Source organism: Tupaia chinensis, unplaced genomic scaffold, assembly GCF_000334495.1.
Source record: "Tupaia chinensis unplaced genomic scaffold, TupChi_1.0 Scaffold000239_1, whole genome shotgun sequence".
NCBI lineage: Eukaryota > Metazoa > Chordata > Mammalia > Scandentia > Tupaiidae > Tupaia > Tupaia belangeri.
In genome coordinates, this window is record NW_006159717.1 from 466815 (window position 1) to 494729 (window position 27915).

The 27915-nt window shown below is 46.7% G+C and overlaps 1 protein-coding gene across 2 annotated transcripts in view; it reads right to left on the bottom strand.

The window, feature by feature from the left end:
• Nucleotides 1-27915, bottom strand: part of LOC102485565 (argonaute RISC component 4) — a 46520-nt gene that overhangs the window by 16876 nt on the left and 1729 nt on the right. Inside the window, exons 2-14 of one of the 2 annotated variants that reach the window (XM_006148686.2) lie at nucleotides 23706-23826; nucleotides 21610-21791; nucleotides 20184-20320; nucleotides 19506-19640; nucleotides 17745-17832; nucleotides 13624-13771; nucleotides 13246-13365; nucleotides 12740-12868; nucleotides 11891-12024; nucleotides 10332-10540; nucleotides 9224-9383; nucleotides 4334-4649; nucleotides 4057-4191 (exon numbers count right to left, since the gene is read on the bottom strand). In XM_006148686.2, coding sequence (XP_006148748.1) covers nucleotides 4057-4191; nucleotides 4334-4649; nucleotides 9224-9383; nucleotides 10332-10540; nucleotides 11891-12024; nucleotides 12740-12868; nucleotides 13246-13365; nucleotides 13624-13771; nucleotides 17745-17832; nucleotides 19506-19640; nucleotides 20184-20320; nucleotides 21610-21791; nucleotides 23706-23826 — 2014 coding nt within the window. The remainder of the gene's footprint in view (nucleotides 1-4056; nucleotides 4192-4333; nucleotides 4650-9223; nucleotides 9384-10331; nucleotides 10541-11890; nucleotides 12025-12739; nucleotides 12869-13245; nucleotides 13366-13623; nucleotides 13772-17744; nucleotides 17833-19505; nucleotides 19641-20183; nucleotides 20321-21609; nucleotides 21792-23705; nucleotides 23827-27915) is intronic. The other variant, XM_027771942.1, reaches the window with a different exon arrangement.

Consider the following 27915-nt stretch of genomic DNA (forward strand, 5'->3'; position numbering starts at 1 on the left):
AAAAAAATTGCTCACTTTCCCTCTCACAATCTTTGACTCTCTCTCTCTGGTGAGTGCACACACCTTAAGACAAAAACCTCAAAAATAAAAAAGCTACACAGGTAGCAAACTGACACCAGGGCACAGAGGTGACAAGAGCTAAGGAGGGAGTGTCAGAATGTCTGATGCTCAGGGTTCAGGCAAGCATTCAAAGAATTTATATTTCCAAGGTCTAAAGAGCACTGTTGAGTCAGGGCTTGGGTAATTTAGAAAACAGCACTTTTTTCTTTTTTACTAACTTGCTATAGGATATGTGCGTTCATCAGAGAGAGGCACAGAGAATGGGAAAGCGAGAAAGCACCTTCTCGGGGGGACAGTCACGCCGCAATCCCTTCTCCTCCTGAGATTTTGGGCATGCACAAATGCGTCCCGTGTGCCTCTCCAGCTGCAAGGTGGACTCGAACTGCACAGCTGGCCATGTGGGATCCAGCCGCCGCCTCCACCACATCACTGGCTGGCCCAGAAAACAGCACTAAATTGATGGGGGACCTGGGGCTTAAGAAGAAAAGAATCTGAGTTTTCGAATGATCCAGGAAATGAAAAGGGACCGTTCATCTTAGATTAAAGACAAAACGCAAAGGGTGAACTAGAAAATAATGGGAGTGGCCAAAAAGATTCCACGATTAGGCAACAGGAAGATCGGGTCTCACTCACAGAGCTGGTCTCTCTCAACAGAAAGATCAGGGAGGGCCTGGACAAGATGAAATAACAGAAATAATGTCAAAGAAGCAGAGTTACCTAACATTCTGTACCTATAACTTACCTAGTTTACACATAAACATTAGATTATAAATAGATAACATAATGCCTTTTATCAAGTGCTTGGAATTGTATCCAGAATTAATAGCCATTTTAAACTTGAATCTTTACAACAGTCCATGAGGTAGGTTTTTGTTTCATTTTGTTTTGTTTAAAGTTTCTGTCGGGCAGCTGCGTTTGCTCAAGAGAGACAGAGCAGAGCAGCACCAGATCCAACATGGCGGCCAGCAGGAGGCTGGTGGAGCTTGAAGAAACCCACAAATGGAAAAACTTCTGGAACATCCAGGTTGATGAGGCTAATTTGCTGGCAAGGGCTTATTGTTCCTGACAGCCCTCCCTATGACAAGGGGCCCTCAGAAGTGAAACCAGCTTTCCCGCAGATGACCCGTTCAAACCACCGAGAGCACACCTAAAACAAAGAGCTGCCACCCGAGCAGCGATGAACAGGGGCAGGTCCGTCTCCAGTAATGAGTGCTGAAAACCGAAGCCAGCTACTAGCGCTGGTGAACGACCCCCAGCCTGAGCACCCCCTCCGGGCTGACCCAGCTGAAGACCGCCGCCTCTAAGGACCGTAAACAATTCTGTAAGAACGCTGAAGAGTTTCAAAGAAATACGGGCAAAAGCGACCTGTGGACTAAACTGCCACGATTGATCCCAGCACGGGTGAGCCGAGACCCCGAGCAGTGCAGTGCGTTCAGACACCCCGCAAAGCAGGGCTCTGGGGGAAATGGATTCGTGCCACCACCTGGCGTTCGCTTGTGGCAGTTACTAACTTTCTACAGTTTTCTTACTTGAAAGTGGTCTAGGTAACCGGTAAAGACCTTCTCCTCCATCTTCCTCTTAGGATTTTGGGCACATACACACGCCTGGTGTGTTTTTCAAACTGCTGGGTCTAGGACGTGAACTGTGCAATCAGTCATGTGGGATCCAGCTACCTTAACTGCCATGTCACTGACTAGTCTGTTCTTTTTATTTCATTCTTTATTTTTTGAGACGTTTTTGCTATAGGGCACATGCGCTCACCAGAAAGACAAAGAGAGACAGAGAGACAGAAAGTGAGAAATCACCCCACCCCCAGGGGGGATGGCCATGCCACAATCCTTTCTCCTCCATTCTCTACTCAGGATCTTGGGCACACACGCACACGTGCCAGGCGTGAGTTTAAGCCACTGGGTCCAGGACTCTAACCGTCGTCGGCTATGTGGGAGTCCAGTGACATAGCCATTACACCAACTACTGGTCCCTGGCTGGTCCGTTCTTTTTTTTTAATTTTTTTTCCAGAGGTTTTTGCTATAGGGCACATGCGCTTGCCAGACAGAGACAGATAGAGAGACAGAAAATGAGAAATCACCCCCCGGGGGGGATGGCCACGCCACAATCCCTTCTTCTCCATTCTCCTCTCGGGATCTTGGGCACGCACGCACACGCGCCCGGCGTGAGTTTTAAGACACCGGGTCTGGGACGTGAACCGTGGTCGACTACGTGGGAGTCCAGTGACATAGCCATTACGCTAACTGCTGGTCCCTGGCAGGTCCGTTCTTAATCACACTTTACAGATGAGAATATTATAGCTTACAGAAATTAAATAATTTGCTCATGGCTAATAAGTGTGACATGGTTAATAGAGTTTGTACCCGAAGAATCCTTCGCACTGACATAAAATCATGCAGTAAACAAAATCTTCATACTTTAGCATTGCAGCTTAAGTACAAGTAGCAAAAAGTAGCAAACAGCTAAAAAGCCCAGAAGATAAACCTTCCTGTTGAAGGGTGCCTATATCTCCACAATGTACCTGGCATGTTTTGGGCCTCCACCCCCACACCTCCCCTCAAAACAAGTAACTCTGGAGACCAGCATTTCTGTCACAGGAAAGTCTTGAAACTTGTGTCATTCAGAATTGGTCACCAGAGCTCAACTACAGTTGGTATATGTATTAAGTTATTATAATATGGTACTTCTGCTTTGTTGTTGTTATTTGTCTTTGGCCATAGAGTGCGTGCATTTGCACAGAAACACAGAAAGTAAGAAATCAGCCCCCCAGGGGCCAGCAGGGGGCATGGTAGTTAAGGCGCCGGACTCCCACATGGCAGACTGTGGCTCAAGTCCGGACCTGGCGGTTTGCTTTCTTACTTTCTCTCTCTCATAAGCACATGTGCCCTACAGCAAATTTTAAAAAATAATGATAATAAATAAGGGACCAGCAGGTGGCATAATGGTTATGTCACTGGACTCCCAAGCAGCTGACCACAGTTTGAGTTCTGATTTAAAACACACCAGCGGCTGGGACCAGCAGTTAGCGTAATGGCTATGTCGCTGGACTCCCATGTAGTCGACCGCAGTTCAAGTCCTGGACCTGGCGGCTTAAACTCATGCCGGGTGCGTGTGCGTGCGTGCCCAAGATCCCGAGAGGAGAGTGGAGGAGAAGGGATTGCAGCGTGGCCATCCCCCCTGGGGGGGCGATTTCTTGCTTTCTGTCTCTCTGTGTTATAGGGCGCATGCACCCTATAGCAAAAAGCTCTCAAAAAAAAAAAAAACAAACAAACAAACAAAAAAACACCAGGCACATGTGTGTGTATGCCCAAGCTCCTGAGAGGAGAATGAAGAAGGGACTGTGGCATGGCCATCCCCCCAGACGGTGATTTCTCCCTTTCTATCTCTCTGTCACTCCAGTGAGTGTACGCACTCTATAGCAAAAATCTCTTTAAAAAAAGAAAAAGAAATTAATAATAATAAATAAAATTCAATCGTTCTTTAAAAAAAAAACACCCCCCATGGTAATGGCCACACTATAATCCCTTTTTCATTCTCGTCTGTGGATTTGGGGCACACACACACACACACTCGATGTGTTTTCAGGCCACTGGGTATGAAACTTGAGCCATGGAGCCAGCTCTGTGGGATCCGGCACCTCAACCACCTGGCACTTCTGTTTTTAGGAGAAAAAAATTATCTATGCCCACTGAAAAACGCATACAGAGCTGGCCCAGCGGTTTAAGCCTGGTGGTTAAACACAGCACAGAGAAGCTGGGTGTGAGCCCCAGCCCAGAGGCTTGAACACACTGGATGCCTGATGGCCCGGGATGTTGACTGGATGGAAAATTGGAGGAAAGAAGATAGTGGGGTGACCAGGCCCTACTGGGGTGCCTTCACCCCCCTCTCTGCTGTGCGTGCCACGTGCCCACTGGCATAAAACGCACACATGCACACAGAGTCACATGTCACAGCTCGGATAGCAAAGCTCACACTACGTCTTCTTACCCTTTCTGTTTTATCTGCACAGAAGAGTCGTGTGTGATGTCTCTTTTGCACCACAATGTATGTTATTCCTGGCCGGTAATCTTCCTCCAAGCTGATACATGCCTTGCGAATGGCTATTAGCTCTGGCCAAGCTACCTAGGAGACAGAAAAAGATCTATGTTCAATGGAGACCTCGCCTTGCGTCTTCCAAATCCGATTTCCCCAGAGTGGCCGCGGGAGGAAGCCCCGTCAGATGCCCATAAGCCCGAAAGGTAACAACAGTAACAAACGCGCGGACCTGCTTCATCTGCCCCTCGGACACCCCTCCGCGGTAATAGATGATCCGAGTGGGCTTGAAGCGGGTGGACTTGTAGAACTGGATCAGCAGCTCTCGGACCATGTTCGTCAGGTCCTGGATGACCTCCTGGCTGTACAGGAGCTCCTGGGAGACCTCCTGCCGGGAAGTCTGCACCCGGACGGTGGCGCAGTACCGGCTGGGGTGGCCGTCCATACTGCCGACCACGGCGGCGATGGAAGGCTTCTTCCCATCCCCGGCCGGGGGGTGCGTGACGTCGGCGCCCAGGAAAATAACAGGCTGCTGGAACACGGAGGGCCTGCTCAGATTTAAGGAGATGGTGCCACTCAGACACAGGGTGAAAACGTCTGGGTTTAGCAAGATAACATCACCACATATAATCACAGATATTTTAAATATCTATTTGTTTATTTAATTTGTCATAATTATTTTTTAATTTGATGAGAGAAGGGAGGGAGAGAGAGAGAAAGTGAGAGAGCAAGCTGCCAGGTCAAGATTTGAACCGTGCTCAGCCACATGGGAGTCCAGCACCTTAACCACCATGCCACCTGCCAGCCCCACAAAGAGATAATCTTAAAAGAGAGAGCAAAAACCTTTGCCCTAGGGAAAGGAGCACTAAGGTCTACTGAGTATCCAGGCCACCCAGTGCTGAGTCTGAACCAACTGAAGGGGTGAACATGGTTGTTCTCTAATAGAAAGGAAAGATTTCTTTCTTCTTCTTCTTTTTTTTTTTTTGGAGAGGATTTTTCGCTATGGGGCGTGTGCGCTCTCCAGACAGACAGAGAGAGACAGAGAGACAGAAAGCGAGAAATCACCCCCCAGGGGGGATAGTCACGCTGCAATCCCTTCTCCTCAATTTTCCTCTCGGGATCTTGGGCACACACGCACACGCGCCCAGTGTGAGTTTTAAGCCACTGGGTCCGGGACGCGAACCGCAGTCGACTACGTGTGAATCCAGAGACATAGCCATTACGCCAACTGCTGGTCCCAAGATTTCTTTTAAAAAGAGACCTGGCCAGCTGGTGGCATGGTGGTTGAGATGGCTGGATCCCAAGTAGCCCACGGTGCAGTTCGAGTCCCAGATCCAGTGGGTTGAAAATACACTGGACACATGTGTCTTTGTGGCTACAATCCCAAAAAGAGAATGGAGAAGGGATTGTGGTGTGGCCATTCCCCATGAGGAGTGCTTTCTCACTCGCCCCCCAGCAAGCACACGTGTGTCCTAGTGAATTTTAAATAAAAATAAAAACTAACTAAATAAAAAGAATATGCAGGCCCAGGCTTTTCACCCAGGTGGTAGCATACTGATCCACAGTACTGGAAGCCACATGGCCACGCCAACCTGGAAACAGCTGTGCATATGCCCAAGATCTGGCTGGAGGGCTGGAGGGCTGGAGGCAGGGGACTGCAGTAAGTGAGACCTGCCAAAGGGGCCTGTGTCTCTATCCACTCTCTCGTGAAAGAAATAAATAAAAAAAAGAGAGCCTAACCCAGATTTAACAAAAATCTCTCTAGATAAAGTATATTTCTCAGAACAGGCTCTCTGGCTTCTGATATTTCTTTTCTTTTTTTAAACTCTTTTTTTTTTAAGAATTATTTTATTTAACTTTATTTACTTATTTATTTTAATTATGACCAGAGAGGTACAGAGTGAGAGAGAGAGAGAAAGTGAGAAAGCAAGCCACCAGGTCCAGGACAGGAACTATGGCCGGCCACGTGGGGGTCCAGTGCCTTTAACCACCATGCCACCCGCCAGCCTCGGGATCCTGCATCTACGAGGGATACAGGAGAGTAGAATGTATATGGAAGGGTGACTCAAATTCCAGTTCTCGAGATGTGAGACTTAGGGAACAAGGTCAAGGGTGTCTCCTTCCCTACTCTGTATTTCTCCAGAACACTCAGCACTTCAGCACGCACTGTGCTCATTCGCTACACACGGGCATGGGGACAAGCGCCTCTACACCAGCAGGAACCCCATCTCATCTGGGCTCGGTCAGGACCTAGCCTGAGGGCTGAGAACACCCAAGCCACAGTGGACGCCCGGTAAACGCTGTCAAGGCCGGCTGCAGAGGCACAGCTGAGCGGCCGCGGAGGGCCCCCCCCCAGCCGCTCCCTCACATCTCAGCCGCCCTAAGTGCACAGTCCTACTGGCTGGAGAGCTGGGAGTGGGGGATCGTGGCACGGTGAGATCTCGCCGGGCTACCTGTCTCGCTCTCACACACACATAAAAGAAGTGGGTAAGTGAATTAAACGTTTTTTTTTTTTCACTGAAAGAATTCATTTAATTTGCACTAATTTTTCAGCCAAAGAAGTCAGGGAGAAAAATATCATGCATGCTTCTCTGGTAAAAGCTAGGGGAAAAAAATAGAAAGAGAAGAAAAGAAATGATGTACAATATGGTATACAATTCTTTAAAATCTTATAGGCAGTATTTGGGACTGTGAGAATTAATTCCTTTTTTTTTTAAGGATTTATTTGTTTTATTTTTCATTATTACTATTATTTAAAAAATAATACAGGCTATTACTTTAAAAATTGCTACAGGGCACACATGCTCAGCAGAGAGACAGAGAGATAGACAGAGAAGGAAAGTGAGAAAGCAAGCCACCAGGTCTGGGATTCGAACCACGGTTGGCCATGTGGGAGCCCAGTGCCTTAACCATCATGCCACCTGCTGTATGACTGTGATGCAGGACTGACTGGTGCTGGGAGGGCATCACAGTCTCAGAAGAGGGAGGTTCTTCCTCTCTCCCTCATGGAAGAAATGAATGAATAAACTAAAAAAAAAAAAAAATCCAGAAGGGTAGCAATTCTCAAATCTCCCACCTTGCAGCCCACTCTTGACCTATAATATATCACTGTCTTGCTGTGGTGTTTGGTGACCCTGGAGTCGGTCTGACAACTTCAAATTTAAACAAACGAACAAACAAAAACAATGGGAAGAGGTGAGGGTTCTTAACAGCACATAAAAAGATTGATAAGGGGCCAGTAGACAGCGTGGTAGTTAAGGCGCTGAACTCCTACATGGCTGGCTGTGGTTCAAGTCCTTACCGGGAGGCTTGAAAGTCATGCCAAGTGCAGTACACAGGCCCTATGGAAAAAAAAAAAAAAAAGTATATAATAATAATAATAATAATTAATAAATAAAAATTTTAAAGATAGATTAAACCTCATCTCATTAGCATTAAGAACTTTTGTTTAAAAAAATAAGAACTTTTGTTAAAAGATAAAGCAGAGTAGGAAAAAATATCTGCAATACCTACATCCCATCAAGGACTTACATACAGAAACTAAAAAATGTACTACAAATTAATGACAAAGACTCACAGCCTAATATAAAAAATGAGCAAAGAGCTGAACAGGCCCACCACAAAAAGGATGTACAAATGGCCAGTAAGCGTGAAAATGTGCTTAATATCTGTAGTCACTGGGGTGCAAGTTCAGACTGTAATAAGACTCTACCCCCCCAAGCAAAATGGCTAAAATGAAAAGGGCTGATCCTACCACGTGTTGTCAAGGATGTAGGCAACTAGAACTCTCAGTAGAAATGTACATTGGTGTGACCACTTTGGAAACTTTTTTTTTTTTTTAAGGAAAAGGTAGTTATATTTATTTTTGAAGAGAAGTTTTTGCTATAGGGCATGTGAGCTCACCAGAAAGAGAGAGACAGAGAGACAGCAACTGTGAAATCACCCCCCGGGGGGATGGCCAGGCTGCAATCCCTTCTCCTCCAGTCTTTTCTCGGGATCTTGGGCACGTATACACATGTGCCTAGCATGAGTTAAACTGCCAGGTCCAGAACTCGAACTGCGGTCAATTATGTGGGAGTCCAGCACTGCAACCATTACACCTTCTGCTGGCCCCAAAAAAGGTGGGTTATTAAATAGACGTGAGAGAACACTCCTGAGAGGTAGAAGTAATTGTTTTATCGATGTTAAATTCATGTGTTTTCATTTTTTAAGAATTATTTTATTTAACTTTATTCATTTACTTATATAACTTGACCAGAAAAGTGAGAGAGAGAGAGAGAGAGAGAAAGTGAGAAAGCAAGTCGCGAGGTCCAGGACTCGAACCACAGTCGGCCATGTGGGAGTCCAGCGCCCCAACCACCACGCCACCAGCCAGCCCCCGATTTATGTGTTTTCTATAACCCTAGTCTTTCAACAGTTCTACTCCTGGAATTCCACACAAGAGAAAGAGTACTTCAGACAAAAACACAGAAGTGTAATGAATGTATGAGAACATTCATCGATGGAAGACTAGATTAAAAGCATGTGGCTTACTCATATACAATGACAAAAATAACAAACTACTGCTAAGTGCAGCAATGTAAATGAATCTCACAGACAAAATGTTGAGCAAAAGAAGAAAGACGCAAGACAAGAACTGACTACGATTCCACCGAGAAGTTCAAACACAGGCAAGACCAGTCTATGTGAATAGAGGTCAGAATATGGCTATCTATTTGTAAGGACCACAAGGAAACCTGATGGGGTGCTGGAATGTTCCGTATCTTTACCTGGGTGGCAGGTACATTTGTGTACACACATGTAAGTTAGATCTGAAATGAAAGTGGAAAACAGAGGCCAGCTTGGTGGCGTGGTGGTAAAGGTGGCTCAATCCTGTGTGGTTTGAGTGCGGGACACAGTGGTTTGAAAGGCAACCCGGATGCGTGTGCATGTGTGTGTGCATGCATTGTCCCCAGAATCCCAAGAGGAGAGTGGAGAAGAGATTTCAGCATGGCCATCCTCCATGGGGGGAGGGTGCTTTCTCACTTTCTCTCCCTCGCCCTCTCCTTCTCTCTCAGCGAGCATATGCACCCTATAAACAAAACAAATTTAAAAGGTGGGAAAACAGAGCTCAGGATCTTACCTTTGATGAGGTACAAGCACGTTATTAATTCCCCCGAGCTTTGCATTTATCTTCAGACAAAGGTTGGAGAGGGTTTGGGGTGAGGTCTTCACTACGTTTTTTACCTGGACACATTGTGTGGCCATACCTAGCAGGGTATCTCCAACGCGTTTCACCTCCGCTACAAAAAGAAGTCAATTAAGAATATTTAGAGAAAGGGGGGAACACCCACACATTACCATTCACAGAGCACCTAGGATGGACCAAGCGTCACGTTAGATGCTTCTCAGTGTGGGGTCTTGCACCTGCTCACCTCCAGGGCAGTCTTTCTACCCTGTTTGGACGGCCTTCCCCTCCTCCCCTCCCGTCCTGCAGGCCTCGATGCCAGCCTGGTCCTCTCTACTCCTCCGTGCTCCTGCCGCCACTCCCTTCCAGAGGTTCCTTTCCCCACAGAACTAGTCTGGCAGAGGAATCAATCCCGCAGCTCCTCCCTCTCAGTACACACACTGGCCCTTTGAATTTTAAAATTCTTTTTTCCTTTTTTTTCCCCTCTCTAAACACAGATCCACAGAAGGTAACAAAAGAAGCAAATAGAGAGTGGGTTGAAGACATTTTATCAAGTTTAAACAGCTGGTCCCTGGTCCTAGGACTTCACTTAGATGAGAACCAAAATGACTGTATCATTCTTCTTACCAGTGGTACAAACTAAGCACTTCTTTGGAAGTGGCTGGCTCCCCTGCTCTGATATTCCTGAGAGCTTTTCACCAAACGTTCCAGTCCTCCCAGCTTCCAGGATTACGGTAGGACTGTAATGTATGTCTGCCCCAAGGCACCACCACCCCAGACAGCAAGGCTCACTGTGGCCAAAGAGCCGCAGAGAGGGCGTGGGGCCGGCAACATTCCAAAGGGCTGCTGTTCTGCCAGGCTGGGTCCCACAGGGCAAGCGACATGATGACACAGAGCAAAGCCCGCAGTCGACCCTCCGTGGACACGCAGCAGGAGCCAGGACTGAATCTTGGCTGCTCTGAAGCACTGAGAGTTTGGGGTTGTGACTGCAGCATTGCCCGGTGTACCCTGTCCCACCTGCTGCTTGTCATCATCCCTCATTCAGCTTTAGAAGAGTCCATACCATACACCGGCGTCTTTCCGGGCAAGATCACCACAATTAGCTGCAGGCCCACGTATGTCATTTTCAGATGTTTAAACATGGGCTCCACGCTGTCGGCCCCTTGTGCGTACTTGCAGAAACAGGGCTGGCCCTGGATGGGCATTTCTGCGTCCTTAGAGATTTTACGGCCTGCGTCCTTAGAGATTTTACGCAGCTGGTCAGTGAAACTCCTGTTAAAAGAGAACAGGTGGCGAGTGCGTTTATGTCCACATATACTCCTAGCAGTCACTCTCTTTCAAACTTCTTTCAGTCTGCACACATCTAGCCAAACTTAAAAACAAACAAAACAAAACTTTAACTGGTTGCCGAAAATAGACCAGCAGTTATAGCACTACCATTACAGCAGAAAAAGCCTGTATTGTTATTATTGTTTTATTTTATTTTTTTAGTTTTTTGCCATAGGGCATGTGTGCTCACCAGAGAGAGACCAAGAGAGAGAGGGAGAGAAAAAGAGAAGGAAAGTGAGAAATCATCCCCCATGAGGGATGGCCATGCCACAGTCCCTTCTCCTCTGTTCTCCTCTTGGGATTTTGGGCACGCATGCACATGTGGCCACCGGATCTGGGACTCACACCATGGTCAGCCATGTGTAAATCTAGTGCCTTAACTACCATACCACCTGGTGGACCAGAACCCATATTGTAAAATTACCAGACTATCACTTTGATTTTTAAAATAATTATGGCTCAGTTGGACCCCAGGGACCAAAATAGCATTTCTGTTCAAAGGTTTGTTTGTTTGTTTGTTTTTAATATTCAAATCGATAATAGTGGATGGAAGAAAAGTTGAAAATTTCAGGCAATATTCATTTTGATAAACTCAGTATGGGAATAGCAGAGTAAATCTGTGTTTAACCAAGAACATAAACACACGCTGTCACAAAATTAGGGTATTTACTATAACCAACTGTAACAGATTGGGTTCCACACAGTGTCAAAAGAAATCACCACTTAAAAACAAGCAAAATTCATTTGAAGTTTTACATTTCGGATTTGAGGAGTTACTTCGATCTATGTAGTAAGCTCTGAGAATAACTTCTTTTGTGCTTTTGCCAGTATTCCGTAGGATTCCTTTTCCTTTTTGTTTTCACCCTCCTAACTATCTTTACATGGATGTCTGCATTTGGAGGATGAGAATCAATACTTTTGGTCAGTGACCTTGCAGTAAAACAAGCTCCCTTGTAAATTAGAATGATTAAAAATAAACTAGTTTTTATCTTAGCTGAAAGATACAACGAATACCAAAGGAAGCATCACTAAGAACTCAAGGATTCACCAACCAGCGTGGTTTCTACCTTGTTAGTCACAAATTTCTGCTTTAGATGTAAGGAAGCTGAGTCAGAGTCTTCACCCAGTCCCGCGTTTACAACTCTCTGTAATACAAGGTCTATTTCACACACCCAGGTGGTCCCACCATGGCAGTCAGGCGTTCGGGGCGAGTGTACAGAGCACATTCACATAAAGACGGAATGTCCGTGTCTGGACGGGGTATTACTGAGCTGAAAACACGAAGATACTCACTTTAGTAAATCTTCCCTACATTGTTTCTGAGGCGCAAAACAAGCCACTGCCCAAACTTTAATTTCAATGCCAGCATAAAACTGCTTTCCTCGCATGTCCCAGACACCCTGGTTGGGTGTGGCTACTGTTTTATTCTTTAAAAAAAAAAAAAAGAAAAGAAACAAAAGAAAAGAGAAAAAGACATTACAATCTAAGGCCATTTTAATGTTAATGAGGGAATAAACAAAATTCTACTTAGTATGAGCCAGAAAACAAAAAAAAAACCACATGAGCCAAGCGATGGGTAAATTCAGCGTGCTACGGCGGAAAACCCCTGCGTTGTTCCCTCTGACTGTGGTCGGAGCAGCTTGCTGACCAAAACGGGACGCTTACCCGGCCTCCGTACTGCAGCATCGGGGCTGGGAGCACCCTGCCTGTGAGCTCTGTCATCTCGTTGTGGACGACAATACCAAATTCCTTAAGGTACGGATCAGGTCCTCCCACCATGCTGTTACTCTTCACCTAGAGAACAGGAAAACCTGCGTAAAAAACAAACAGACGAAACCCCAAAAAACAGAGAAGCTGTGTCCCATCAGTTTTCCACCCTGGTTGGGTTTGGCTACTGTTTTATTCTTTAAAAAAAAAAAAAAGAAAAGAAACAAAAGAAAAGAGAAAAAGACATTACAATCTAAGGCCATTTTAATGTTAATGAGGGAATAAACAAAATTCTACTTAGTATGAGCCAGAAAACAAAAAAAAAACCACATGAGCCAAGCGATGGGTAAATTCAGCGTGCTACGGCGGAAAACCCCTGCGTTGTTCCCTCTGACTGTGGTCGGAGCAGCTTGCTGACCAAAACGGGACGCTTACCCGGCCTCCGTACTGCAGCATCGGGGCTGGGAGCACCCTGCCTGTGAGCTCTGTCATCTCGTTGTGGACGACAATACCAAATTCCTTAAGGTACGGATCAGGTCCTCCCACCATGCTGTTACTCTTCACCTAGAGAACAGGAAAACCTGCGTAAAAAACAAACAGACGAAACCCCAAAAAACAGAGAAGCTGTGTCCCATCAGTTTTCTATGCCTTTTTTTTTTTTTTTTTTGCCTTAGGGCATGTGCATTTGCCAGAGAGAGGGAAAGTGAGAAACCACCCCGGGGGGATGGTCACTCTACAGTCCCTTTTCCTCTGTTCTCTTCTTGGAATTTTGGGCTCGTACACACCCACAGGTGCCTGGCATGATTTTTAAGCTGCCAGGTCCAGGACTTGAACTACATTGGGCCATGTAGGAGCCCAGTGCCTTAACCACCACGCCACTTAGTAGCCCCTGTTTTCTGCATCTTAAAGCTAGCTAATACTGAAGCCCAGGCCTTACTGACCAGCCTGCTGATTTCTTCCTGCCTGTCAGGAGCTGATCGTGCTGTGGCTTTGATCATCGTGGAAGTCTGATTGTCTGTGAGCTTCTTGATACATCGCTGGCCTGCCACTATGTTACACACCTGCCAAGAGGCAAAGAGGTTAGATTACATAAAGGGCTTCAAGACCTTGAGCCTTTGCCAAACCGCATCATACAGCTTCCATTTCCAGACAAATAAAAAAAAAAGTCTGTTACGCAGCAGTTATATGCCCCGAATATTTTAGAAATCAACACTAAACTCCACTGCTTGTTTAGAATCCTGTTTTTATTTGCTGTATTTATTTTTAAAGCTCATGCAAAAGGCTGGCAGATTGGCACGAGAACATGAAGTGCAGCTTACCTCAAGTGGCAAGTATGTATGCTTCTGTTCTTGCCCCACTTGGAGACAGGGGAGGTGGGGGTATTTCAGCTGCAGACTATATTTTTGCTTAAAATATTGAGCCACTGTACATTCCATAGCTTGGCCATTTTCTAGCTGTAAAGGAAAACTATAGGAGAGAATTCGCTTTTTAGAAATTTCTTCCAGTTCTTCTAAACAAGTAAACAAGCAAAGACTATGAACATTTTCTTTTTCCTTATTACTTTTTTCCTTATTCTTTTCCTTATTACTTTTTTTTTCTTACTCACATTTTCTACCTTAATCAGTCAATAAACAAAGGTCAATTTTTTATGTTAAGTTTTCACTATAAGGTGCTTATGCTTACTGGAGAGAGACAAAGACAGAGAAGGAGGAAAAGTGAGAAATCACTCCCCGGGGGATGGCCACACTGCAATCCCTTTTCCTCCACTCATTTCTCAGGATTGTGGGCACATGTGCACACGTACTCAGTGTGTTTTTTAAGCCCCCAGGTCTGGGACTGGAACCGTGGAGTCGTCTTCGTGGAATTCAGCTACCTTAAACTCCACTCCACCTGCTGGCTCCACAACATAAATTTTGTTGATTTTTTTTTTTTTAGAGACTTTTTTGCTACAAGGGCGCATGTGCTCGCTGGAGAGACAGAGATAGCAAGACGGAAAGTGAAAAATCACCCCCACCCCAGGGGAATGCTCACATCACAATCCCTTCTCCTCCATTTCCCTTTTGGGATTTTGGACACGCACACACATACATGCTGGCATGAGTTTTAAGCTCCTGGGTACGGGACTCGAACCACGGTCAACTACATGGGAGTCTAGCAATGTAGCCATTATGCCATCTGCTGGTCCCATTGATTTCTTATTTTTCAAAGAATTATTTATTTAATTTTATGTTTCACTTATTTTTAAATTTGCTACAGGGTACTTGTACTCTCCAAATAGAGACAGAGAGAGAAAGAGAATGTGAGAAAGCAAGCCACCAGGTCCAGGATTCAAACCACGATCGACTGTGTGGGAGTCCAATGCTTTAACCACCACATCACCTGATGGCTCCAATTTTTTGGTGCAGTGGTGGTTACGGTGTTGGATTCCCACGTGGCCGAGCGTGATTTGAGTCGTGGACCTGGCAGCTTGAAAACCATGCCAAGCACGTGCACATGCGTGCCCAAAGCCCCTGGAGGTGAATAGAGGAGAAGGAATTGCAGTGTGGCTATTCCCAGAGGGTGGTGATTTCTCACTTCCCTCTCACTGTCTCTCTCTGACAATTGCATGAACACTATGGCAAAAACCTGAAAAAAAAAAAGATTTTAAAAAAGAAGAGAGAACATTTAAGTTCATATCAGACTTGAGTTTAATGAGAATGGTTAATTGATTACAAGACTAAAAGTTACAAATATGGTCTTCTTTTTTTTTTTTGCCCGTCACCACCCATGTCCCCCTGAACCTCCCCCCCATATATGATAATCTTAAAAGCATCTTCATATAGGGGTCAGCATGTGGTGTGATGGTGAAGGGTGCTAGACTCCCACATGGCCAACTGCAGTACGAGTCCCGGACCGCCAAATTAAAATAAACAAATCAAGTTAAATAAAATAGTTTTTTTGTTTGTTTTAAAGCATCTTCATGTATTACTACTGTCTCACTTAGGCATAGTTCTCAGCAAGTTAAAAATTTGGTGATTGAACAAATGAAACGGGCAGGCCAGCTGGTGGGATGGTGGTTAAAGCAGCTGGATCTCACATGGCCCATGGCATGGTTCAAGTCCCAGACATGGCAGCTTGGAAAACACACTGGGTGCATGTGAGCCCCAAATCCTGAGAGGAGTATGGAGGAGAAAGGATTGCAGCATGGCCATTCTCCCAGGAGGTGATTTCTCTCTCTCTCTCTCTTGTTCTCTGTCTCCAGTAAGAACATACACTCCATAGAAAATTCACTTTTAAGAAGGCAAAGAAAGGAAAATGAGGTTGGGGAAGTGGAGAGACACATCCTTTTGGGCGGATACCACAGACACTAAGAGCCGGGGAGTGACAGCTAGCAACAAAGGGAGGACGGGAAACCCACAGAAAGGAACCCCAGTGGCATGATGGTCTAAGACACTGCTTGGAAATGATGCCAGGTACGTGTGTGCATGCTCAAACTCCCGAAGGGAGAATGGAGAAGGAATTGTGATGTGGCCATCCCCTCTGGGGGGGTCATTTTCTGGGGAGCGCATACACCCTATAGCAAAAAAAAACCTCTCCAAAAAAAAAAAAAAAAAAAAAAAAAAAATGATTAAAGAAAGAACAAAAACCCCAAAGCAATGTCTTCCCGTGATAGCCTTATCGACTTCATGACCTTGACAGACCCTTTGGGCCACGTTTTGAAGATTACACAAGCACATTAATGATGCTTGCAATGATGACTGCACCATTAAAGTCCATCTAGATGTAGCATACTTCATTTAAAAGACAAATTAAGTTATTTTTTTGAAAATTATTTTATTTAACTTTATTTATTATTATTATTTTCACATGAGTTTTGCCAGAGAAAGACCGAGAGAGAGAGAGAGAGAGAAAGCAAGCCACCATGTCTGGGACTCGAACTATGGTCAGCTATGTGGGAATTCCAGCACCTTAACCACCACACCACTTGCTGGCCCCAAATTAAGTTTGTTTTTTGTTTTTTGTGGTTTTTTTTTTGCTATAGGGAGCATGCACTCGCCAGACAGACAGAGACAGACAGAGAGACAGAAAACGAGAAATCACCCCCCCAGGGGGGATGGCCACGCCACTATCCCTTCTCCATTCTCCTCTTGGGATCCTGGGTACACACGCACACACGCCCAGCGTGAGTTTTAAGCCACAGGGTCTGGGACACAAACAGCGCTCGACTAGTGGGAGTCCAGTGACATAGCCATTACGCTAACTGCTGGTCCCATTAAGTTAATTTTTTAAAAGAAGTTTTTGCCTTAGGGCGTGTGTGCTTGTAGGAGAGAGAGAGAAAGAGACAGTGAGAGGGAAAGTGAGAAATCAGCCCCTAGGGTTATGGCCATGCTGTAATCTCTTCTCCTCCACTCTCCTCCTAGGATCTTAGGCATGCACCCACACACGCCTGGTGTGATTTTTAAGTCACTGGATCTGGGACTCAAATCGTGGTCAACCAAGTGGGAGTCCAGTGACATAACTGCTATGCCATCTGCTGGTACCATAAGTCTCTCTATCAAAATCTTTAAAGCACCTTTTTAAATTTTTTTTTCATTTTTAATAAGTAACTCTTCTCTATTCTATTTTACTCATTGTCATTATTTTATTTATTTTTTATTTTTTGAAGTTGACCAGGGAGACAGAGAGGGAGAAGGAAAGTGAGAAAATAAGCTGGTCGGTCTGGGACTTGAACCACGGTCAGCCATGAAGGAGTCCAGCCGCCTTAACTACCACACCACCTGTTGGCCCCAAAAGTACCTTTTTTTTTTTGGAGAGGTTTTTGCTATAGGGCGCATGCGCTCGCCAGAAAGAAAGAGAGAGACAGAGAGATAGAAAGCAAGAAATCACCCCCCAGGGAGGATGGCCACGCCGCAATCCCTTCTCCTCCATTCTCCTCTCGGGATCTTGGGCACGCACACATGTGCCCGGCGTGAATTCAAGTCACTGGGTCTGGGACTTGAACTGCAGCCAACTACATGGGAGTTCAGCGATATACCAATTACGCTAACTGCTAGTTCCAAAGTACCTTTTTTTTTTTTAAGATTTTTTTTTAATGTTTTGCCATGGGGTACATATGGTCACTAGAGAGAGAGACAGTGAAGGGGGACGGGCCATGCTGCAATCCCTCTATTCTCCGCTCCTTTGGGGATTTTGGGCATACGAGCACATGAACCCAGCATGATTTTCAAGCCACCACATGCAGGACTTGAACCATGGTCAGCCATGTGGGAGTCCAGCGCCTTAACCACTAGGCTACTTGCTAGCCCCAAAGTCTTTAAAACACTTTAAAACCATGGTGTTAAAAGTGAAGACTCTGGTGATCTTGCAAATCACAGCACAGGACACCAGTTTTTCAAACGGCCATAGCAGCTTCTCCCCTTACCCAAATGTAGTCATCTTATTTGAGATGTGTCTAACTTACGTTTGGTGACTGGCTGGCCGTCTAGTCACATTACAAACTCGGTATTTCCGTTTCATCTGTCCACAGTGCGTCACCTCAACTTTGAGACCTGATGTTAAAAACAAAAAAATATACAAAAAGTCAAAACAACAGTATTAAAGTCTGAGGGACAAAAATCGATTCAAATGTTGTTTCCAGAAAAGCATGGCAAAGCCCAGCCACAGGGGCACATGCTGCTAAGATGCTATGCCTTAGAGGCTGGGGCCACGTGGGGGGCCTGAGTTCAATTCCTGGTTTGACCTAGCAGCCAGGAGTGCTGACAGGCACTGGAATCCCTGCCTGGCTGGGTGACAGTGAGAGCCTGTCTGGAAGAACTGGCTGTGATGGTGCGTTTGGGAGCTACTCAGAAGGCTGAAGCAGGGGACAGTGACATAGTAAGACCTGTCTGTCCTTTTCTTTTCTTTTTAAGGTTTTGCTATACAACACATACGCTTACCAGAGAAAGAGTGGGAGGGAAAGTAAGAAGTCAGCCCCCGGGGGTGTGGCCAAGCCACAGCCCCTTCTACCCTAATCTCCTCTTGGGGTTTCGGGCACACACGGCCAGCGCGATTTTCAAGCCACCAGGTCCAAGACTCACGCAGCTGACCTTGTGGGGTTCAGTGCTTTAACTTCCACACCACCTGCTGGTCTGAGACCTTATCTTTTAAAACTAAGCAAATAAATACACAAACAGCATAATATTGTATAGAATACTAATTGGAAGAATATGGAAATAGTTCATTATGTATGAGTAAAAAAACCTCAGGTAAGTAGCATAAATTAGAATCCAGATAACCTAAGATGCTTAACCTACTTTAATTCATTCAGTAACTATATTTTTTGAGAGATTTTTTTCTTATAAGGCTCATGTATTCACCAGAGAGACAGAGAGACAGAAAGCAAGAAACCACCCCCCCGTGGGGGATGGCCACACCGCAATCCCTTCTCCTCCATTCTCCTTTCGGGATCTTGGGAACGCACGCACACAGGTCCAGCATAAGTTTCAAGCTACCAGGTCCAGGACTCCAACTGTGGTTGACTACGTGGGAGCCCAGCAATGTAACCATTATGCCATCTGCTGGTCTCCATTCAGTAAATATTTTTAAGCATCGGCTGTGTCCTGGTGTTATGCTCATGTCTGAGGACAGCCCTCATGAAGTTGCTATTCTTGTGGGAGAAGACAGCTAATAACAAATGAGAAAGAAGGACGTTCTGAGAGGGGAATAAACGCACTATATTATTTTATTAGGATGGAAGTTCCTCAGTGGGAAAGGGTACCATTTACTGAGGGCCTGACAGGTTCTGCACTAGCAAGTCTTAACAAACCTGACTGCGTCTAGTTTTCATAGCAATTCTATAAGGTCTATGTATATCATATTATATTAAGATCTTTGCCTCAGGGATGAATAAACTAAGGCTCACAGTGGTTAAGAACTGGCCAACGGGCGCGTGTGCGTGCATGCCCAGGATCCCGAGAGGAGAATGGAGAAGGGATTGCGGCGTGGCCATCCCCCCGGGGGGGGGGGTGATTTCTCGCTTTCTGTCTCTCTGTCTCTCCCTGTCTGTCTGGCGAGCGCATGCGCCCTATAGCAAAAAAAAAAAAAAAAAAAAAAGGCTGGCCAAAGGCCTCACTGTAGAATGGGCAGGGCTGGGATGAAAGCCCAGGTCCGTCCGACTCCAGAGCCCAGACTTCTTGCACCATGCCTCTCTGCCTCTCTGAGACACATCAATGCGCATACCTACCTCTGATTTCTTTGGTAAACTTGACGCGCTGAGAGTCGGTCAGTGGTTTGGTCTGTTCGTTGATGTTCTGAATGTCTAAAACCTCACACATGAACTCAATGATAGGCTGAGCCCGGTAGAAAGCAGTCGCAGATACTAACAAAAGAGAGGAAGGGCGCTTAGCTTCGGGGAAAGGGCAGGACCTGGGCAGGTTGTCAAAGTCCAGCTCTGACCAAATGGAGCTGGGATGGGCCACAAGGGCGGGGGCTGCATGCACCTGCACCTGATAACAAGAACTATCAGGGAAGACTACAGAAAGCACAGCCATGCACAAAGGGCATCGCAACCTTGCACAAAGAAACAGTACCGTAAGGACATCTTCCCAGCCTGCCCTGCCTTAGGCTGATGTCGCTCTTGCCATTGACCTTGTAGTCAAGGGTAATCGTTCCAGAATAACTCGTATCTCTCTCCTCATTTTCCTGTTAAAGGCGCTGTGCCCCCACCTCCTGAATCTCCTGTAGTTTACTACGGCATGCATATTCCACACTGCACCTCCTATTCCCCATTAAATGCATTATCTCTAGAGAATCTCTCTCCGTTATTTAGGTTTTGACAGTATCTCCCTCAAAATAAGTGAACAAACAGACAGAAAACCCAAACAGCCAAGGCAGTGAACAGATAAAGACGGTTCCATCCTACCATCGATATTGAGCATCATATTCCACATGGCAGGTCTCACGGACTGATGAAAGCCAAACCAGACCTCTCTGCCTCCTCCCAGAGGGTGATAGTAGCCTTCAGGAGGTGAGAAAAAGGAGCGACCCACTGGGGTGTACCTGAAGAAAGCAGAGTTTGCATGTTTTACAATAAAAACTTGAAGAGTTTTTTTGGAGAGGTTTTTGCTATAGGGCGCGTGCACTCGCCAGAAAGAGAGAGACAGAGAAACAAAAAGTGAGAAATCACTCCCCAGGGGGGATGGCCACGCTGCAATCCCTTCTCCTCCATTCTCCTCCCGGGTTCTTGGGCACGCACGCACACGTGCCCAGCGTGAGTTTAAGCCACTGGGTCTGACTCACACTGTGTTCAACTACATGGGAGTCCAGCGACACAGCCATTATGCCAACTGCTGGTCTCGAAAAACTTCTTTTTCTTTTTTTTTTAAAGAATGATTTAACTTTATTTATTTATTTTAATTTGACCAGAGAGGGACAGAGTGAGAGAGAAAGGGAAAGCAAGAAAGCAAGCCGCCAGGTTTGGGACTTGAACTGCAGTCAGCCATGTGGGAGTCCAGCACTCTTAGCCACCATACTGCCTGCCAGCCCCGAAAAGTTTTTTTTTTTTTTTTTTTTAAGATTATTTATTTCCTCTCTCATGGCCTTGCTTCCGAGGTGACGAAGAAAAGAAGGAACAACGGCCGTGCCTAAAAGGGCCGTGGCCATGTGCAGCCTATTCATTGCACAAACTGCGCCCGATGCATGCCCAAGGACAAGGCCATTAAGAAGTTCATCATTCGAAACATAGTAGAGGCCGCAGCCGTCAGGGACATCTCCGAAGCAAGTGTCCTCGATGCCTCTGTGCTCCTCAGGCTGTATGGGAAGTGACATCACTGTGTGAGTTGCACCATTCATAGCTAGGGAGTCAGGAACTGATCTCGGGAAGCTCACAAGGACCGGACACCCCCACCCCGATTTAGACCTGCGGGTGTTGCCCCTCACCCTCCACCAAAGCCCATGCAAGGAGCCAAGTCTTTAACTACTGAAGAGCTGTCTGTCCTCTGGGAAAAAATAAAACACCGATTATACATTTTTTAAAAAGATTATTTATTTAATCTTATTTATTATTGTTATTTTTAAATTTTTGACTAGAGAGAGCCAGGGAAGAAAAGTGAGAAAGCAAGCTGCAGGTCCAGGACTTGAACTATGGTCAACTATGGGGGAGTCCAGTGCCCCAATCACCAGACCACCTGCCAACCCAAAAACTTGAAAGGTTTTGGATTTCACTTGCAACTGTTTAAGCGAAAATCAAGTTAGAACCATGACTTACACGGACACCTTTCCGTGGCTCCACTGCACTCCACCGAAAGAGCCTGCCGTTTGTGGGCAAGAATCCAGGCCGAGGTACTAACCTCATGGAAGGAAGGTGTCTTGTGATGACATCCAGTGCTTGTACGGAGTCATCTGGGACCTCATTCAAGTGCCCGGCCAACGCCTCTAGCAGCAGCTGAAGGCTCACAACGGACACCCACTGAACGGACACTTTAAAGGTCTGGTCTTTCCCCTCACCTGGAAGGGTCACCTCCATATCGACCTGAGGAGAACATATACACGTACACAGACACGTTTACAGACTGTGGGAAAGAGCCCAAGAGCCTACGATACGGCATATGCATCAGGACATCAATTCTAACATCTTCTGTAATCGCAGAACATCGGGGACAATGGAACAACTTAGTCAATAGAGGAGTAATTAAATATGGAATGTTCCACAACAACTTGAAAACAGAGGTGGTACTACCACGGGGATGACCCTTGAGAACACGTGAAGTGGACTGTCTGGCTCTACTTCCGTGCAGTATCTAGAATAGTCAGATTCTTGGAGAAAGTGCTTCTCAGGGATGTGGGGAAGGGCATGGGACTTACTGTTAGAGGACAGAGTTTCTGTGGGAAGACGACAGACTTCTGGAGGTGGAGAATGGTGATGCAGACACACAATGCCACTGTACACTTACCAGTGGTAAAGATGGGAAACTTTATGTTACGTGTATTTTACCACAGTAAAAAAATCTGAATTTGGGGCCAGCAGGTGGCATGGCAGTGAAGGCCATGAATCCCACATGGCGAACTCTGTGGTTTGAGTCCTAGACCAGGAAGCTTGAAACACATGCAGGGCGGGGCAACAAATGGTTACATCATTGGACTCTCATGTAGTTGACTGCAGTTTGAGTCCCAAACCCGGTGGCTTAAAACTCACGCCAGGCTCGTGTGCATGCATGCCCAAAATCCCGAGAAGAGAATGAAGAAGAAGGGATTGAGGCGTGGCCATCCGGAGGGGTGATTTTGCACTTTCTGTCTCTCTTGTGAGAGCACATACCCTATAGAAAAAATGTCTCTGAAAAAAAAAAAAAAAGAAAGAAAGAGAAAAACATGTAGGGCATGTTTGTGTGCATGCATGCCCAAAATCCCCACAGGAGAATAAAGAAGAAATTTTGATGTGGCCATCCTCCGGGCGGGGAAGCGATTTCCCTTTCCCTCTCTTGTCTCCCTCTAGCGAGCATGCACACCCTCTGGCAAAAAAAAAAAAAGTTAATTTAGAAAAATAATAAGGTAGATTTAAATACAGAAATGGAAAGACAGGGGCAGGCCCATGGCCTGATGGTTAAGGCAGCTGGGTCCCATGTGGCTGACTGTGTGTCTCAAGTCCCAGACCTAACGGCGTAAAACACACCGGGTGCGTGCACATGCACGCCCAAAATCCCAAATGGAGAACAGAGGAGAAGGGACTGCAGTGTGACCATGCCTCACGGGAGATGCTTTCTCTGTCTGGAGAGCACATGCTCCCTCTGGCAAATTAAAAAGAACAACAACAAAAAAAACAGGAATATCTCCCAAACATATTGTTAAATGAAAAATCAAACCATGGGACAATATGAAAAAAATACACACACACACACACATGAATACATGCATAAATAGCTAATACACATGAAGTATCTAAAGAGATACATACCAAACTATTATAGCAGTTTCCTCTGAAAAGGAAAATGGAATTGAGGGGTGCAGACCGGTGGGGGGCAAGACACCACAGTACTTCTAGATTGCTGAGTAACTTTATAGTGAGCATATACTTACTTATCACTTTTCTCTTTCTAAAAAAAAGTATTAATGCATTTTTATTAACCTATTTTCATAAGTGGGTCAGATAGAGCTGTCTACCATTTATAAGAACCCACTGTTTAGATCCAGGTAGTACTTAGTTAAAGCACATCGTCCACGTGGGAAATTTGGAATATGTGTAAAAACGACACCGTCGACCTAAATTCTAATGCTCATCTCGTCCTCAGTTGTCATTCACTAAGAGACAAGAGGCGACGGCCAGAAAATCAAATCTGCCATCATTATGAAAAACAACGCTAAGAACGACAGTGTTACTAGAAAAGGAAACGTTTTCCTCACACGTAATTACTACACAATGACCTGAGAGCTCCTTGCTGTGAGCACTTACCCTGTCCCGTCCGATTGGCAGTGGGTGCGCTGTGTACATGTTTCTTTTACCGTCATAGCCAGGCTGCCGGTCACCAAATATCTGCATCTTGAAGTGCCGCACCATGGTGTCTACCACCTCCCTTAACAGTAATGGAGACAGTGACACTTAGCTTCACGAGACGGGGAACGGCAGGGAGAGGGTCCCCACACCTAGATCGTCTAAACTCGGTTCAGTATTATTAGGGGAGAGCAAGAGCTGAAGTCACAGTTGAGTCAAGTAATTAAAAAAACAGTTAACTGGGACCAGCAGGTGGCGTGGTGATGAAGGCGCTGGACTCCCATAAGGCCAACTGTGGTTTGAGTCTCGGTCCTGGCAGCTTGCTCCTTCTCTCTCTCTCCCTCTCTCCTCTCTCTCTCTCCCTCTCTCTCTCTCTCTCCCTCTCTCTCTCTCTCTCTCTGGTGAGCACATGTGCCCTATAGCAAAATTTGAAATAATAATACTAATGATAAATGAATAAAATAATAAATAACTCTACAATAAATAGTCAATAAAAGGTAGCAACAAGGAGATGAGAAGGGAGACTGAGAGGAAAGACGGTGTAACACTCACAGCATCTTCTCCGAGTCTTCTTTCCAAAGTCCTCTGATAAACATCGTCTTAGAAAAAGAACCTAGGCTAGTCCATGACATGTGGTTAAGACAGCTGGATCTCACATGGCTAACTACGCAGTTTGAGTCCCAAATCCGGCAGCTTGAAAATCATGCCAGGCAGGTGTGCATACGTGCCCACAATCCTGAGAGGAGAGGAGAGGAGAGGAGAGGAGAGGAGGGGAGGGAAGGGGAGGGGGGAGGAGAGGAGAGACTGCAGCGTGGCCATCCCCGTGGGGATGATTTCTCACGTTCCCTCTTTCTGTTCCTCTCCAGTGAGTGCGTGCCTTACAGCAAAACAAAAACAAAACAAAACGCACTAAAAAATAGAAGAAAAGTCGGGACTAAGCATGCAGCGCTTCCCTGGCGTGTTCTGGCATGTGCGCCGGATCCCACTGGGTGAGAAATGCCGGTTCTCAAATGCAGTGGCAACGGAATTGCGGAACAGAGTTGACGGAGCGGACAGTTCTGGATCTGTGAGCCTTCTGGATTCTCAAGTCAGTGAAGAGTTAGGGTCTTTGCCTGACCAAGCTCAGTGAGCTCCATGTGTGACAGCTCTGCCCTGACAGCCGGGGTACCCCAGCACTGGCTAGCGCATCGCCCCACACCTGAGCGATGTGACAGCTCTGCCCTGACAGCCGGGGTACCCCACCACTGGCTAGAGCGTCGCCCCACACCTGAGCAATGTGACAGCTCTGCCCTGACCTGGGATACCCCACCATCGGCTAGAGCATCGCCCCACACCTGAGCGATGTGACAGCTCTGCCCTGACAGCTGGGGTACCCCAGCACTGGCTGGAGCACCACCCCACACCTGAGCGATGCGACAGTCACATGGATAAGGCAAACCATGGGCCTGGGAAAGTCCAGTGGGGAATGTGGTGCCACAGGTTACCCACTTTAAAATTCTAACTTAAGGCAGACCCATAGCCTAGTCGTTAAGGAAGCCAGAGCCCATGTGGCCAACTGTAGTTCAAATCCCAGCCCTGGCGGCTTGAAAAACCTGCTGCGTACGTGTGCTTGCAAGTCCAAAACATCGACAAGATGGAGAAATGGAAAAGAAGGGATTGTGGCGGGGCCACGCTGTGAGGATTTCCCTCTCTCTTTGGTAAGCTCACATACCCTCTAGCATTAAAAAAAAAAAAATCAGCCCTTTTTGCTATAAGGTGTGCGCACTTGCCAGACAGAGACAGAGAGTGGGGGAAAGTGAGAAATCACTCCCCAGGGGGGACGGTCACACCTCGGTCCCTTTTCCTCTACTCTCCTGTCAGGACTTTGGGCGCACATACACACGCCTGGTGTGGTTTCCAAGCCACTGTATCCGGATTCAAACTGCAGTCGGCCATGTGGGAGTCCAGTGCCTTAACCACCATGCCACCTGCCAGGACCCCACTCCCTGGTGTATTTTTCACGCTGCTGGATCTGGGGTTCGGTCCAACTACTTTAACCACCAAGCCGCAGGCTAGCTCTGCTTTCTGTCTTCAAGCTTCTCTAGTAAGACATCTTCCTCCACCAAAACTAGTCCCCCTGAGGTGCCCCAGTGGGCACCACAATGCCAAATGCAAAGCTCCTCGCAGAGTAGAAGATGCAGTCTTCCTGCCTCCAGGGCCCCACTCTCCGGTTCCTCCTGTCCAGAAGGCCTCTCCACGGAGTCTCCCTGTGGGTACTTGTCGTTGAGTACCGAGTGCCTAGGGCTCGGTCGTAGGTTCTTACCCTCTCTAGCCACGCTCTCCCCTGCAGGGACCTTATCTAGCTGCATGGCTTCCTCACCAACATGCTCACCACTGGCAGACGTTTGTCTTCGGCCTGGGCCTGCCCCCAATCCAACCTCGTCCGTTCAACTTCCTGCTCAGATCTCTACAAGGATGTCTAATTGACATCCCAGCCTTAACACCCCCAACACGCAGCTGTCATACTGTGCCATCCCTGTTGGCTTCCCTCATGGTTTTCTTCATCGAGCAAACTGCAACTCCTTTTTCCACTTGCTCAGGACAAAAACCTTGCAATCAATCACACCTCTATCCTTCCTGTCACGTTCCATGTCCAAACCGCCAGCAGATCTTACCGACACTATTTTCAAAATATTTGTAGAGTCTGACCACTTACCACCAACCCTTATCCATGTCTAAGCCGCCGTCCTTTCTCACCTGAATCATGACAAGCGTCTCCTAACTGATTTCGCTGCTTTTCACTCTTAACCACTAAGGTCCATTTTCAGCAACTGCAGCCAGAGCGATCCATTAAAACTCTCACTTAGGAGCCCGCTAGTGACGTGGTGGTTGAGGTGGGTCCCACAGGGCCAACTGCACAGTCTGAGTTCAGGACCAGTGTCTTTTTTTCTTTTTTTTGGAGAGGTTTCTGCCATAGGGCACGTGCGCTCGCCAGACAGACAGAGAGAGACAGAGGGACAGAAAGCAAGAAATCACCCCCAGGGGGATGGCCACGCCGCAATCCCTTCTCCTCCATTCTCCTCTCGGGATCTTGGGCACGCACGCACACGCGCCTGGCTTGAGTTTTAAGCCACCGGGTCCAGGACGCGAACCGCGGTTGACTACGTGGGAGTCCAGCGACATAGCCATTATGCTAACTGCTGGTCCCTAGGACCAGTGTCTTGAAAAATACCCCAGGTACGTGTGTATATGTGCCCCAAATCGCGAAGGGAGAGCGGAGGAGGAGACAGGATCGGGGTGTGACCACCCCGCATGGGGGCTGCTTTCTCACTTTCTCTCTCTCTGGCAAGCACAGGTGCCCTCTGGCAAATTACAAACAACAAACAAAAAACTAACTTGGTCCTAGCTGTGTCTACTCAAAACCTGAATAAATGCGGACGTGTCTGACTGCCCATAAGCCTGCTTGGTGGGGCATTCTGCGGTTTCTCCTCCCTCGCCTCCTAGCACATGTATGTGCAGGTGTGTGTGGGGAGAGCCGGAAATTATACCCATATGTATACTCTCCTGGCCCCGCAGTGGCTCACCTCCATTCCCATTCCTGTCTTCTATGTCTGTTTAATGTTTTCATTGCAGATTTGTCACTAACAAATAATAGCTTTGTCTGCTTACTCATCTATTTTCCAGTTTCTCTATTGGAAGGTGACCTTCTCAAGGACAGGAACTTTCTCTTTTTAAGGTTTTGCTATAGGGTGCATGTGGTTGCCAGGGGGTGGAGAGAGACAGTGGAAGGGAGAAAGAGGGAGAAAGAAAGTGAGAAATCACTCCCAGCGACTAGCCAGGCTGCAATCCCTTCTTCTCCATTCTCCTCTTGGGATTGTGGGCATGTACCCACACGCACCTGGAGTGATTTTCAAGTCACTGGGTCCAGGACTAGAACTGCGCAGTTGGTCATGTGGGTTTCATGAGTGAGAAAGATAAAAAAAAAAAGACAGTGAGAGGGACCAGCAGATAGTGTAATGGTTGCATTGCTGGACTCCCATGTAGTCGACCACAGTTTGAGTCCCGGACCCGGTAGCTTAAAGTCATGCCAGGCGCACGTGCGTGTCCAAGATCCCGAGAGGAGAATGGAGGAGGAGGGACTGTGGCATGGCCATTCCCCCGAGGGGTGATTTCTCGCTTTCTGTCTCTCTGT